The sequence below is a fragment of the Eublepharis macularius genome, chromosome 8, assembly GCF_028583425.1.
Source record: "Eublepharis macularius isolate TG4126 chromosome 8, MPM_Emac_v1.0, whole genome shotgun sequence".
NCBI lineage: Eukaryota > Metazoa > Chordata > Lepidosauria > Squamata > Eublepharidae > Eublepharis > Eublepharis macularius.
This window is the reverse complement of record NC_072797.1, coordinates 45,729,397-45,744,152: the sequence shown is the minus strand read 5'-3', so window position 1 is coordinate 45,744,152 and position 14,756 is coordinate 45,729,397. Positions and strand designations below refer to the sequence as shown.

The 14,756-nt window shown below is 42.0% G+C and overlaps 1 protein-coding gene across 1 annotated transcript in view; it reads right to left on the bottom strand.

Annotated features, from left to right (window-relative positions):
• Window positions 1-14,756, bottom strand: part of VCAN (versican) — a gene marked incomplete at its 5' end in the record, with an annotated part of 158,903 nt that overhangs the window by 130,018 nt on the left and 14,129 nt on the right. Inside the window, 2 exons of the mRNA XM_054987095.1 lie at window positions 10,619-10,746; window positions 10,864-11,038. Coding sequence (XP_054843070.1) covers window positions 10,619-10,746; window positions 10,864-11,038 — 303 coding nt within the window. The remainder of the gene's footprint in view (window positions 1-10,618; window positions 10,747-10,863; window positions 11,039-14,756) is intronic.

Here is a 14,756-nt window from a genome sequence, read left to right as displayed (position 1 = left end):
ATCCGTGACATTTGCTTACACAACTCTTGTCTTCTTCATCCATATGAAGGTGCCCATTATTTACATATTTAGTTTATTTATTTAAAATATTTATATCTCTCTTTAGACTCAAGGCAATTGCAAGGACACAGTAACAGCATAACAATACATTAGGAAAATGCAGCCAAATCTGACCCAACAGTTATTCTCCACCAAATGCCCTCTGAAATAAAACAATTTTATATGCTTTCCTACAGGAAGGAAGTAAAGGCACCTTCTGGACCCACTCTGATAGGCTATTCTGGAGGACTTGGCCTACTAAAGAAAAATTCTACAATCTGTTGCCATATGTATGACCTAGCTGTTGCCATATGGACAATCCTAAAAGAGGGCACCAGAAGGAGAAGGTTGTCAGAAGAACATAGCTGGCACATGGGATTATAACAGAATGTCCCTCCTTGCAAATGCATGTGATTCCCCTTCTCTTTCCTCCAAACTTCTCAAAACTGTTTTGCGAAGTCTTTCGTTTAACTCAGTAATTCTCATGCCCAGTTCCCAATGCTAACCAAGCTTAAGTTCCTGTAGCCTCTTTGGCCATCTCGCTTTTGCTACCCTCTTCCAATCCTCTGTTGTTTCTCCCTCTATCAAAATTTATATTTTAAGATCATTAGGCCAAGGATCTGTCTGTGAAACACCATGTTACAGCACTGCATTAAACAATAATAGCACTTTAATAGTAATTTACTAATTACTATAGTAACTGCTAAATTTTTACAATAAAATGATTCCCCCTTCTGTTAGCCTTTCCTTCTGTGACAAACAGACTGTAATGGGGGTAGATCCCCAATTCACTTTCTAGCTCTACTCTACTACATCTATCTGTAAAAGAAGGGAGCCAAAAACTGATAGATGCAACTGGAAGACACAAAGAGGTGCAGAACAGCGAAAAACAGAAGCTAGGTAGATATAACCATTCTACAGAGCAATGAGATCTGTCTCATTACAAGCACTAACAATGGCAGATTCAGCTTGCCATTCATCACTAGCTGGTAACAAGACATGGACTGGCTCCATGCTGTCTTTCTATTCCAAATATTTGTTTCCTCTTTGCAACACCCTTCCATCTTCCCTGAATCACAGGAAGAGAGACAAAGAGAGCAACAGCCTTAGACTAAAACCTTAATGGCTGAGGCCTAGATACCAGGAATGGGATGACATCCTAACTGTGTCACCAGTACTTTCAGCCATATAATTGTTCCAGTGAACCTCTCTGCTCTGACAGAGTAACAGGATTCCACAGGGTGTCCACTACATAGTGTTTATAGGTCCAGGGATCACTAAAATGTGCAAGTCCTTCTTCTGTACAACCCATATTGTCAGGAAAAGAGAACAGCAGATACAAAAAGACAGCTATCTCCATTTCAATAGCAGAACGTTGTTTTCAAAGGGCATAATGGAAGAGACTGATGGATATAATATTTTGTACCATGATGCCACAAATCCTGAGCTTTCTTCTTGTAAGGAGATATGTGGACACTAAACGTTGCTTTCTTCCATGAGGAATCTTGGGTCATGTTTAGAACCAGATCATTCTCAGTGTCTCCAATAAAAGGGTACTATTATTTATATGACCAAAGAACAGTATAGCCTTCCACATAAACAAAGAAAATGCCAAAAACAATAACCACCACCACATTTTGTCATGCTATCAACTATTTTTTTTTTAAATTCCTGTTAATATAAGAACGGTTTAATTATGTTAATGTGCCTAGTTGCTGACATTCAAACCAAGCAATTACATCTCCAAATTTCTAGTTTCAAAAACAACACTAAGCCAATAAGCACAGCAAACAAATTCCCATTAATGCTCCTTGTCACAAACAGGCATTGTGCCTACAAACAAACCATCTGCTTACAAGGAAACTACGAATCCATGTGTCAATATTAATCTAATCTTCATCTTAAGAGCTGTAACAGGCACTGCAATATGCTAACAAAAATATTATCAAAGAGAAATGGGCAAGGATTGTTTGAATCTGGAAAAAATGTTCAAACAATTCTGCAGAACTACAGATGAAAATATGTTTGTCCCATTTTTCTGAAGAATGCAATTTCTGAAACAATTCAGAAGGTAATAAAATGTTTTGATCTCAGTTTGACTTGAAATGGAATAAGTGTCTTGTTTTGGAGCTCTTTCACTTTTTACAAAATAGTGTTTTAATTATTGTTAAAGAGCAAAAAGCAGAAACAATTAGAAATGCTCAGAGATGTATCATAAAGATAGTTATTTGGAAGTAAATCCCAATGCAATCAATGAGTCCTATCTCTAAGTAAACAAGTTGAGGAGGGTTCAGGATGTAAGTCCAGCTAAGGCTTAGGAGGATACAAGTGCTTTATGTTGCAACCGTGGGAATAAGTGATAAATGGTACATAGTTCTGAGTAGATCTGCTTGGGATTGCTTCTTAAATGTACCAGTACTAGGAATACCTGACTTCTCTGAAATGCTTCTAAGGATTTTACACACCAGAGGCTTACAAACTGTAAGCATAGAGGCTTCCTATTAATAGGATAGAAGTTAGATACATTAAATTAACTTCTCTTTACTGGGAATGATTATTTTGCTGTTAAAAGCTCATTTTGCCTTGCACACACAGACCATATTAGCAAAGGGAATGATGACTGATGAAGTTGCATTGGTGACATCTGTATTCACTTTCTGTAACAACTACATTTTGTGAAAGTTGGGTTCCTAGCTAACCTATGAGTGCCTGGTCCAAAAATTGTATTTGCCATTCATCTGCTGGCCAAGGAACTATTGACATTGCAATCTTTAAGCATGTTTGCTCAGAAATCAGCTCCCCCCAAGTATAACCCACTGTGAAAACTGGAGCTTACTCCCAGGTAAGTGTAGATAGGATTGCAACCTGATTGCAGACTTTATCAAAGACCCATATGAATTTATTCATTTAAGTTATTAATAGTCTTCCTTTCTCACTAAGACTCAAGGAGGATTTCACAGTGTAAATCAATGCAATCAACAGGATGGGACATCCAATAAACAATGTAATGGGATAAGGATTGTAGAAACCTGAAACAAAGTATAAATATTGACATGACCTGTTAAACTGTGCAGAAATTATAGCTGGATAATGCACACATAGTACATACTATGAAGTTATCAAGCTTTCACAAAAATCAGTGCATAATGTAATAGAGTTGTGAAAATTTAATACTGGAGATTATGGCCATCCAAGGCAGACCTGTACAAATTACAACCACCAGCTACTTATGGTGGCTCTGGCCCAATAAACCTTCTAGTCAAATAGGGTTGTCAAGCACATAACATGTCAGTAGATGTGGCTGGTGGACTGCCTTCTGCTAGGTGGGTCACATGTTGTTCAGGTCTGAATTAAGATCTGATTCACAGATGAAATGGGAAAGCAGCTCTACATAATAAAAGCGCTCATCGGTAGAGATGGGCACGAACAGCAATACAAACTAAAAAGCTGGTTGTTGTGGGTTTTCCGGGCTGTATTTCCCAAGACCACGGCAATACAGCCCGGAAAACCCACAACAACCATCGTTCTCCGGCCGTGAAAGCCTTCGACAATACATCAAACTAAAAAGCTGTTTGTGAGGCCCCATTCTAAATGAACAGGTGGTCGTTGCAAGCCTCGTTAGTTGCTGTTCGTTGCTGTTCATCAAGCCAGACAATCTGGCACCTGCAATCAGTTCCCTTGGCAACCAGAGGCAGGGACTGCCTGAACTCCTGCTGTTGCCCTAGGGTTTCTGGGAGTGGTGCAGTAAGGATCTTGATGGCTAGAGGAGAGCCTGCTGGCCCCCATGAACAACGAACAACAAACATGTTCGTGAACAGGTCATGTTCGTCAATGTTCGTTGTTCGTGGATGCAACGAACAACGAACACCATGTTCATTTTTTTCTTCTGTTGGTGCCCATGTCTACTCATCTGCTCTTTGAGTAAGACAAGGTACAATGGAGATGAGAACAGAACAGAAAGACCTGAAAAACACAGTTCCTGAAAAAGCTTCTTAATGGAAATCAAAGCAGTACAATAAAGCATGACATTTATATCATAAACTGCCCTCTAGTGATATATCTCTATCTCTTTCTCTATCTCTGTCTCTATCTCTAGCTATCCATCTATATATCTATATCTATATCTATATCTATATCTATATCTATATCTATATCTATATCTATATCTATATCTATATCTATATCTATATCTATATATGCCATACATATCAAACCCACTAAAATACTAATTTGAACTGGCACCAGGAATAACTAAAGTAGGCTGGTATTTATGTCCTTTTCACTCATTCCATAACACCAAAGGTGAATGATTATTTGGACCTTTGAAATAGATTTCCTTCTAAAAGTATAACTCCACTAATGAAAACAATAGAAGTATTAAGAGCAACTTCTCTAAAACCAGCTTTTGCTCTGTCTACAAGAGTGTTACATTCCACATTTAAGTGGGGGATTAATCCCATCATACAGTCTGAGTTGTTGAACTATGAATCTGCAAAAGCTATGGCTTCCCAAACACAGAGAAAATCCATCTGGCAAACTTGTGAGTGACGTAGCCTTCAACATTACTGTGATGAAGAAATATTGGGGGGAGGGAATCAAGAGTTAAGCGATCTGTAATGTTTTGATAGCTGGAATCCACATGGAGGAGTAACTCAGCAAAATGATCAAGGCAGACACCAGGGCCAGGAACAAGACGGGAAAGGGAGCTTAGCTCTGGCTGTGTCCTGCAATAACAGAGGAGGCATGGAAACCATGACAATGTTTGGATTACAGACAGCAATGCAGTTTGTATTAGTTTTGGCCCCTGTTTTAGGTTGATTGCCTCTGCTCAAAAGTCAATGCACTCTAAGAATCTCCAGATTTTCCTGGTGTGTGTGTTAAAAAAGCACCTAAGCTTCTTTTTATTGCTGTTAAATGCAGCAAGATAGACTTGGCAGTCAATGAGACAGAAAATTGATTCCCCTCTGCACCATGCCAAAAAAACGTGTACCCAGGGAGATTACCAACTAGTTGTTTTCACAGAACACTCTTCTGATGTTTTGGTCATGTATTTTGTTGCAGGTGGGAAAAAGAGCAAAACTGATATAAGAAGGAATATCTATGTTTCATTGTTCTTAGCCACTTGCCTACACTAGAGTATGGCCAGAAGTCAGGGGTAGTTTGGGGTATATCTGACATGTCAAATGCATTAAAACATATAGGAATAAATTTAAGGAAAAGGTGACTGACAACAGTTCTGATTAAATGTTTCCCCCATATTAGGTATAATTATTCAAAGTACCTACTGCCCATAATCCAAAAGGAGACTGCTAATCTCTGTGTTGATCACTATACTGATGGGTAAATATCCCTTAGTTTGCTTTAGAATCAGACTGGTATTTGTGTGCAACTTCCCCACCCCCCCAATGTCTTTGTTATGATCAGAGTCTAATGTGCCTTTTCCTTATTTTTAAATGGATGGAAGATTGGTCTCACCAGAGCAGTCCTAAACATGTCTACTCAAAAGTCCTATTTTATATCATTGTTCTTACTCTTGGGGAGGCATCCTTAGGGTTGCAGCTTCAATGGCCATTAGCAATGACAACTATTTGTAAGTTATAACTTAAGTATTTTGATTATCAGATGCTCAGAACAAGCTGTAGGAACATTGCTGTGGGAGTTTGCAGTGCAGCAACAATTCAAAATGGGTTCTTCTATTCATGCCTATGTGGCTACCTTTGTACATACCTGTAAACATTCAGACCAGGAAGGACTGTACTGTATCCCAGTCCTCAATGAAGTTCTTACCCTATAGAATAGTCCCACTTGAAGTTAATAGAAGTATACAAAAGTGAGCAGTTTAATATTTGGCCCTTAAGATCCTGGCTGTGGCGGCTCAGCTCAGTGGGGGGGGAGGGTCAGGGATCAAGGATGGGGGCATGGTATCACAGACTACAGCAGGGGCAGACCCCAAGAAGTGGCTGCAGGAGCCCAGGCTCAGGTGAAAGCTGATGGAGCACGAACAGCATGAGCACACCTGACATGGTCAGGCCGGAAAGGCACAGGGATGGGCCAGGAGAAACACTGGGATGCTGCTGAGGGAGTGGGGTCCAGGCAGGGAAGCAGAAGGTTCAAATGGGAGGCTGGAAGGGAGAAGAGGCAGTAGCGAGGAGAGAGAGGGGATGGTAGCGAGGAGAGAGCAAGAGAGGGAGCAAGCAAGGTGCAAAGCACAAGGAGGAAAGCAGACGGATGGAGGAGGAAAGAAGCGAGGGGGCTCTGGCGAGGGGCAAGGGCTGGCATCCGGCCAGCAGAGGCTTGCCTCCCTGGGTGGAGAGTCAAAGGGTGCAGGCAGGCTCAGAACCTACAGGCTAGGCAGGAAAGCAGCAGCTACGCCACTGAGAGGACCAGGAGAGTCCAGAGAATCCCCACCACCCCTTCCCCTCACAGATGGCATACAATAGAACTTTTGCCTCATGGAGCACAGCCAGGTTGGTGAAGGGAACACAACTGGGTGAGGCCGGTGATGAGAAATCAGAGATGCTGACAATGCAAGTCAGAGCGTCCTGTCTCTGAGGCCTGGGGAAAATCTTCACACTGGCCATAAACATGTTTACTTCATGATCACTGCTGCCAAAATCAAACTTCACTTACATCCGTTTGCACCCATACATTCTCCAGAATTGTAGCCTGCAGGGTAATTATTGTTCTCGCAAGCTTTCTATTCAGATATTTGAAACTGCAGACCTGTGTAAAGCAGTCCGCCCTTACTTTCCAATCGGTTGTGAATGCACACTTACTAGTCTTTCTGAAATATGGAAAATATGCAAGAAACATCTGGATTTACACTACTCTTTTTCACTAAAGTCATGAAAGTGCATCATGGGAAATTACATGTCACAATTTTCCATTACCTCTTCATAAAAGAACTTTCCTACCACTCCCCTGATTACGTATTATATTTGCATGTTTCAACAGGTTCAGCGTGGTAAAGGAGATCACATTCCATGTGTTTTGGATCTGCACCATCAGGGAGAGATGGAAAATAGACTTCATTAAGAGTAAATTTTCCAGTTTCCACTTGTACCAGCCAAATATTAATGCCATATTTATTAAAGGGGGGGGGTCAAACTAAATAAACATTCCTCACTTGTTTGGTTACAAATACTTGAAAAGATCCAATTGGCCATTATTTTATGTTTCAGGTCCTTAAACGGACATGCCAGCAAAACTTCTGATTGTCCATTCATGTACCTTTTGTGATTTCTTTAGTTAACTGCGTTAAAGAGGAAACATTCAAAGAATATTGCAAGCACACAATTTCAGATGTAGTTTTAGGTTCTTATTGTAACAGATGTTTATTACTAATCTTGCATTATCTTAAGCAAATAAGTTTGATTTTAAAACAAACTCATGAGCAGCCTGTGATTTTCACAAGTTTTTTGTAAAAGTGGGCAGATAAAACTTCAATGGTATTATGGATGGCTATGGAAGTGCTACTGCGGGGTGGAAGGTTTGACCCAGAAAATGGGATAACTTCTGTTCTGGATGGGGTTGCAAAAGTGGGAAAATGTTCTCTGCACAAGCACAGACAATGTAAAAGAAAAAGAACACACAATGCTCAACTGTCATTTTGGAGGTTACACAACAACCCTAGTAAACATTGCTATAGTGGTTTCAGGTGGGTAGCCATGTTAGTCTGTGGTAGAACAGCAAGGTTTGATTCCAGCAGCTTCTTAAAGACCAACAAGATTTTCAGGATATAAGCTTTTGAGAGTCAAAGCTTTCTTCTTCAGATACAAGAAGGAATGGAAATCTCTGAGCCTTTATATCCCAGCCAAAGGTGGGTGGGGTGTTGCAAGAAAGGGTATTAGGTTTTAAAGGTTCAGTGGTACAATGCAGCTTGTTAACAACAGAAATTAGCATCTGTAGAGGGATTAGAATCCTATGTGGGATGGGGGGAATCTATTGTTTTGAACTATGAATTAATTCCAGCAATCTCATCTTGTAATGTTTCCTTGAAGCTTCGCTGTTTGAGGACTGCCACAATATTGCTATGGTGGACAGAGGTAAAGGTAGCCCCAATAACAAACAAATTGGGCAAGCAAGGGGAACAGGTCAGCAGGCAAGAGGGGTCCACTGACTGGCCACAGAGGAAGGTAGGTGGAGGAAGCCACTACCAATCAAAGAGAAATAAGGCAGGCAAGAAGGTGGTCAGTGGTAGCACTGCTATGACCTCTTTCTTTCTCTAGACATTGCTGCTCTGCCCCACCTCTGCCAGGGCAGACAAGTGGTGGAGCTGGGAGGGAGGGCTGTTGCAGTGATGCTACTGCTGCTTCTTTCTCCTACTCTCCTGTGCTGAGAGGACAGCTGCAGAAAGAAAGAAGGCAGGTAAATGACGGTGGCTGCTCTGAGCTAGATAGCCCAGGAGAGCCTGATCTCACCAGATCTCATCAGATCTAGGGAGAATTCAGGCTTGATTTGATCTAGTACCCACTTATTTGTCTTTTTGGCCATCCACGGTATCCGTAAAACTCTCCTTGAGCACATTTAAATGAATCAATTTTCTTCCTGTCAGCTTTCTTCACTGTCCAACTTTCACATCCATACGTAGTAATGGAGAATACTATAGTTTGGATTATCTTGATCTCAGTTCCCAGAGAGACATCTTTATCTTTACGGATAAATTATATGCCTGGATGTTAATATTACTTTTTATTGTATCTGATCCTTTGAGTAGACAGAGTTCCTGAAAACTACCAACAATTCTTGAAGTATTCTTCATTTCATAACAATCTAAAAATATATGTGTCAATTCCACCATCTGTTTACTGGCTTACAGATTTTACTAGCTGCATTCTTTCCCAGCAAGTAAGCCCAGTAGACATGGGCACAAAATGGAAAAAGCTCCAAATGAGAGTTTTGTGTTTCGTCGCAATCCATGAATTGTGAATCATGAAACTTCATGAAATTGACATGTTTGCTGAAACGATTCATTAATTTCGTGATTCGTCAGAACTTGGGGCATTTCAACGTACCCAGAGATGCCAAACTCACAGGGAGACTTCAGCAGGCTCTCCTCCACCCACCCTCTCAGTTTGCAATATGTTGATCAGGAAGGTCAACAGAAGGATGGGAAGGGAAGTGCTGCCAGAGTGCATGACTGAAATGGGGACGGGGAGCTGCTGGATCAGAGGAGAATGAAGGACCAGCCGTTCTGGAGCTGGGCTGGGAAGACGGAGTAAGGGGTGGGGTGGAGTGGAGGAAAAAAGGCACCTTCACCCAAAGACCTTCCCACAGCAAGGCCAAGAGCTGGAAATAAGAGGCTTCTTTTAGTCTCTTTAAAGCAGCAGCAGCCAAAAGCACAATCCCAAATCCTTCCACATACTCTCCCACTCCAATCCCAGCAACAGGTCCTCCTCCCTCTCCTTTTGTCTACTGGGACTGAAACACGAGGCAGAGAGGTGCCTTTTATAAAAAACGCTAACATAAAGCAGGTCTGTGGTTGGCTGACAGACCTGCCGAACAGAGTTTGGAGGCATGAGATTGGTGTGCCCATGGCTACAAAAGGCTCACCTCCTTGGTTGCCTAGGGGATTGACCCCCAGCTCCTGGCTGTATAGGGCAGAATGGAAGCTCTCCAGATGGCTAGGAGAGCTGCCAATCAAGGGTAAGTGGGCTATGATTGGGGTTTCCAATGGGAACAAAAGGTCTGGGTCCATTGTTGCCTAAAGAATCAATGGATCAGCGCCAGCCTGTCTGCAATTATGAATTGTTCACGAAGCTAACGAAACAGGCCAAAAGTCGTGAATTTCGTGATAATTTCATGATAACTGCAGCCCCACAAAACGCTGTTTCGCAACACACAAAACGGCCTGTTTCATGATGAAATTTGCTTCGTATTTCTATTCATGCCCATGTCTAAAGCCCAGTTCTCCACACCCCTGCACAAACAACAGGGCCCCTTCTACTGGTAAGAGCCAGTGTGATGTGGTGGTTACAGTACTTTACCATGAAAGCTTGTTAGGTGACCTTGGGCCAATCACATTCCTTTGGTCTCACCTCAAAATGCTTTTATGAGGATAAAATGGGGAAGGGAGAATAATGTACCCTGAACTTCTTTCAGATACAGTGAGATGAAAATTAGATGATAGATAGATAGATAGATAGATAGATAGATAGATAGATAGATAGATAGATAGATAGATAGATAGATAGATAGATAGATAGATAGATAGATAGATAGATAGATAGATAGATAGATAGATAGATAGATAGATTCAATAATTCTGTTTTGTAAGCTGAAAGAAATATGAATCATTACTGTGAAACTATGCTTGCATGATGACTCTTTACAGTGGTTCTAACCGTAAGAAGAGTTTTACATCAGATAAGGTGAAGAACAAATGCTGGTATTTCTTCTATGGATCAAGACAGAAAATAAATAAAAATCAGCATTTTAAGTATTTTAAGTATTTCCAGTACTTAAAGTTTACGACCATGATGGTTATAAAAGTCACATACACTATAGCTGTACCCCTGCTGCTTCATTTTAATCAATTTTACCCACCATGTCCACCACTAAAAATAAGAGTTTTGCTTACCATTTAAGTGTCCCACATAGCAATAGGCATCATAGGTTTCATTGGAAAGACGATATCCATAGGATCTGACTCCTTCCTTTCCCATCATGTCTCCATAGCAGCCAACTCTGGGTTGTCTGATGGGGTATCTGTAATACAGCAAATGAATGCTAGTGAAGCTCAAGGTTTCTTTAAGCCATTTCCTGTTAAGGATGTACAAAGGCACAGTTGGGTTGAGCAATTAAGAGGCAATCTGATTTTCTCACCTAACAGTCTGGTCAGACAACCAGCCAGCATCACACTGTTCAAATCCATCTTCATAAGCAGCTTTCAGTTGATCAGGGTTTGCTATAACAGCACCATTTTCCAAACAAGCCTCTTGAGCCTGTTTGAAATTCATGGTATACCTGCTGGTGGCTGCACGGTAGTGGAATACAACACCTGCAGAGACAGGAAACCCATGCTAGTCACTCATATTGCACCAACACTCACTACTCTTGTAGTGATTTCCTAGTTATACTAGGAAGGTAGATATTCTATGTAACAACAAGGACATAGCACAACATATTTCTCCCAATACAATTTCAAAACTAAATTAAATGGAATCTTGTGAATCATCTGCTATGCATTCCAATGTTCCACATGATCTCTTTAATAAAAATATTGTAATACAGCTTATGTGTTGTTGCAGGACTTACAATATAGTTTGTGCAAGCAGAATTGTGCTATGTACATTTTCCTTTCCAGTCATGTGGAATACATCCCACTGTGTACTTCCGTTAATGTCTGTGTGTCTGTCTGTCTCTGCTCTGTCTCTGGCTATTGCCTTAAGCATAAATTAAAATGGGAAGAACCGTACTTGATATTATGTCTTTGATGTTTAATTATAGCCCCTATACATTTTGCCACAGAAAGAGTAACGGAATAATTTGTATCTGATAATAATCTCCCTGAATTCATCGAAGAGGAATGGTTCCAGTGTAGGTAGATTGTGCATTCTGACCCTAACGTTGAATGGTGACATTGGAAAGCAGTCAAATGTCTTTTCATCTGTATTTTTAATCACAGTTAGGAACAGGTATATTCAATAACCTTGTGCCACACATGATATGTGTTGCTTTAACCCAAGAACTTCAGCTAGAACAGTTAGGTTTCCCACTAAAGTGGGATGCCTCCTACTGGCAGCCCCCAACCCCTCGATAGGGCAGTGGGGGGAAATGTGGGCAAGACTGCTATTGCTTTGATGGCATGATGCCACTCCTTGCACAAATTATAGAGTTTTAGTGAAATCCTAGAGCATCACCCTGATGCAATGATATCATTTCTGTGTTTGCACCAGAAGCGACATCATGCCTTTGGAACAATGGTGCAAGATTGCAACCATAATGCTGCTGAAATGAGTAGAATTTAGGCATGCTTAATGGAATGTGGTATTGTATTTCTCTGGAAAACATCTTTACCTTTTCCACATTGTCATTTCAGGCTCTACTTTCACATGCAATAAAAATATAAAATAATCCTAAATGTATAATTCATGTCATTTCAGACTCTACTGTCACATGCAATAAAAATATAAAATAATCCCAAATGTATAATTCATCTAAATTTACACTTAGGTTGCCAACATTTGGTCAAAGCATTTGGGAGAGGGCCTAAATCCTGGTATGCTGTTAATCTTAGAAGAACATGGCCATAGTATGTGGATACCACCCTGGAATTTCCATGTGTTATCCAATTTAAAATAAATCCAAAGTGTAATCCATTTTTACACTTGCACAACTATCCATGCAACAGCTGTAATAATAATCATTTGCTAATACTTGTTATTTAAATATGTATGTCCATTGTTAAGTCAAGAGACAGAATTGCCAGCAACTTAGAGACTTAAACTGCATTCCTGTATTTTGAAAGTTCAAGATCCATTGATGGCAATTTTAGTTTACTCTGATCTAAAAAGTAATATAAACGTAAATATCTCTTGAGGCCCGTGGTGACTAAGTGGCAAGGGGAATGGGGTGTAACAATAACAAATCCTGTGCAATAACAAGCGGAGAAGCGCTACAATATTCCATGGTTGGAGTAACTCGCAGACTCTTCCTGGGCTAAAGAGATTGAAGATGCTTCTGCAAAGAACTCTTGATCTGCATTCGCCACCCCACTCTCATTGCAGTGAATGGAATGGACAATGTCATTGTGCTTTTGCTAATCTTCTGGGTTCTCCCTGGCACCACTGTGATTTTTCCCAAACCTGCTTTGGTACAATATTTCCCATTTGTACTCAAAACAAGATTGGGCAAGTGTAGAAGGGAAGATGCAGATTCCCACATCTTCCCATGCACATCTGGTGGCTGCAACATAGTAGTTGAGTGGTCGGGTTGTAAATTGGCACTCTGTTGGTTAAAATTCCACTACTGCCAGGAGCTCAGTAGGTGGCCTTAGGTAAGCCATTCCTCCCAGGCCCAGATCCCCAAGCTGTATTGTGGTGATAATATGTCCAGCGACGCCGGCCTTTTGTCCACCCTCACCACCAGCCCTGCAGCAGCAGGCACCCCCTTTAGGTCCTGCAGCACAGCCTCTGGCAGTACCTCAGTTGCAGGAGCCCCTCCAGGCCTCCAGGCCTCTCCCACCCTTAGGCCAGTTGCAGCCGACGCCCAGGCACAACTCTGGGGAACAGCCTGCAGCCACTCAGCAGACTCACCTGTCTCCTGCAGTTGCCCAGATGGCTACATTTCATCCAGGCTCACAGGAGGTTGCCATCAGCACAAGACAGGCAGGCGCAGGCTCCAAGATGCCAAGGGAGCCACTGGGGAAGGTTCAGAAGCAGCAGGGGCGAGCCAGGCAGAGAGCAGACCAAATGCCACACCCTAGGTGGGGGTGGAGGGGGTGGAGCCAGAAGACTACAGAGTCTACCCAGCCCTCCTATCAGATAGGCTGGGAGCAGGGCCAGTCAGGGAGACGGGGTGATGATTGGGGCCAGAGCCAGGGAGGTGGGGCCAGGGGAGGCCTTTAAATTCAGGTTCCTGTGAAGGCCGGGGAGGATTTTGCAGGGAGAGACAGCTGGAGCGTGCTGCTACTCCCAGGGCAGGAGAAGGAACAAGGTGGTGCAACCCCCTTCCCTGCCCATCTGAGGCCGGAGGACACCTGCCTGGAGAGTTGGTAGGATGGCAGGCCATCAGGAGAGGGTGCCAGTGAGGGAGGATCCTCACATAATAATAATACTGACTTTGTTCACTGCTCCGAGTGGGGCATTAATCTGTCTAGAAGAGTGATATATAAGCACAGTTATACTACTACTACTACTACTACTACTACTACTGCTACTACTACTACTACTCCTAGCAATAAAGCCCGTTGTGTTTAACAAAACAATGCGCTCTAGTGGGGCCTTATGAGGGCATGTGCCCTCAAATGGGCCAAAATCGGGACAGTGCAGAGTGCAGGAGAATTCAGGGCCCATACCAGAAGTGGAGGAATGGATTCAAAAGCTGTTATATATGGCAGAGATGGACAAAATGACAAGGAAACTAAGAGACCAGAATCCAAATGAATTTCTAAGTGACTGGAGAAAATTTAAAAATTATTTGGAAAATAAATAGGACGTGAAAGGACAACTGTGGATTTTAGAGAACTATTGAGAGTTGTGGAGAATGAATATGAACTTTACCTTTGGTAATAGGGATTATATTGTGAATAGAGGTAATGATAAGAAATAAAGGGGTTTTAGTGCTGTTGGAAGTTAAAAGGGGGAAAGGGGGAGGGGGAAGGGATGGGGGCATATACATGAATTTAAAGGGTAATGAAATTGTAGATTTTAATGAGATGTATGTTTAACCCATTCAATAAAATGTTTATTTTAAAAAAAGAGAGAATTCAGGGCCCATCAGCGCCACTCCAGCAGTGTTCCTGAGCTTCACACTGCCTGATCCAACCTCAAATAGGTGGAAATTGGGCCAGTGCAGAGCATAAGAGCACTCCTGGGCCCATTGCATGGCCCCAGCAGTGTTCCTGTGCTCTGCACTAGCCCAATCTGGCCTCAAATGGGTGGAAATTGGGCCAGTGTGGAGCACAGGAGCACTCAAGGGCCCATCGCACCACCTCGGCAGCATTCCTGCGCTCTGCACCAGCCCAATTCAGCCTCAAACAAGCAAAATCAGGTCAG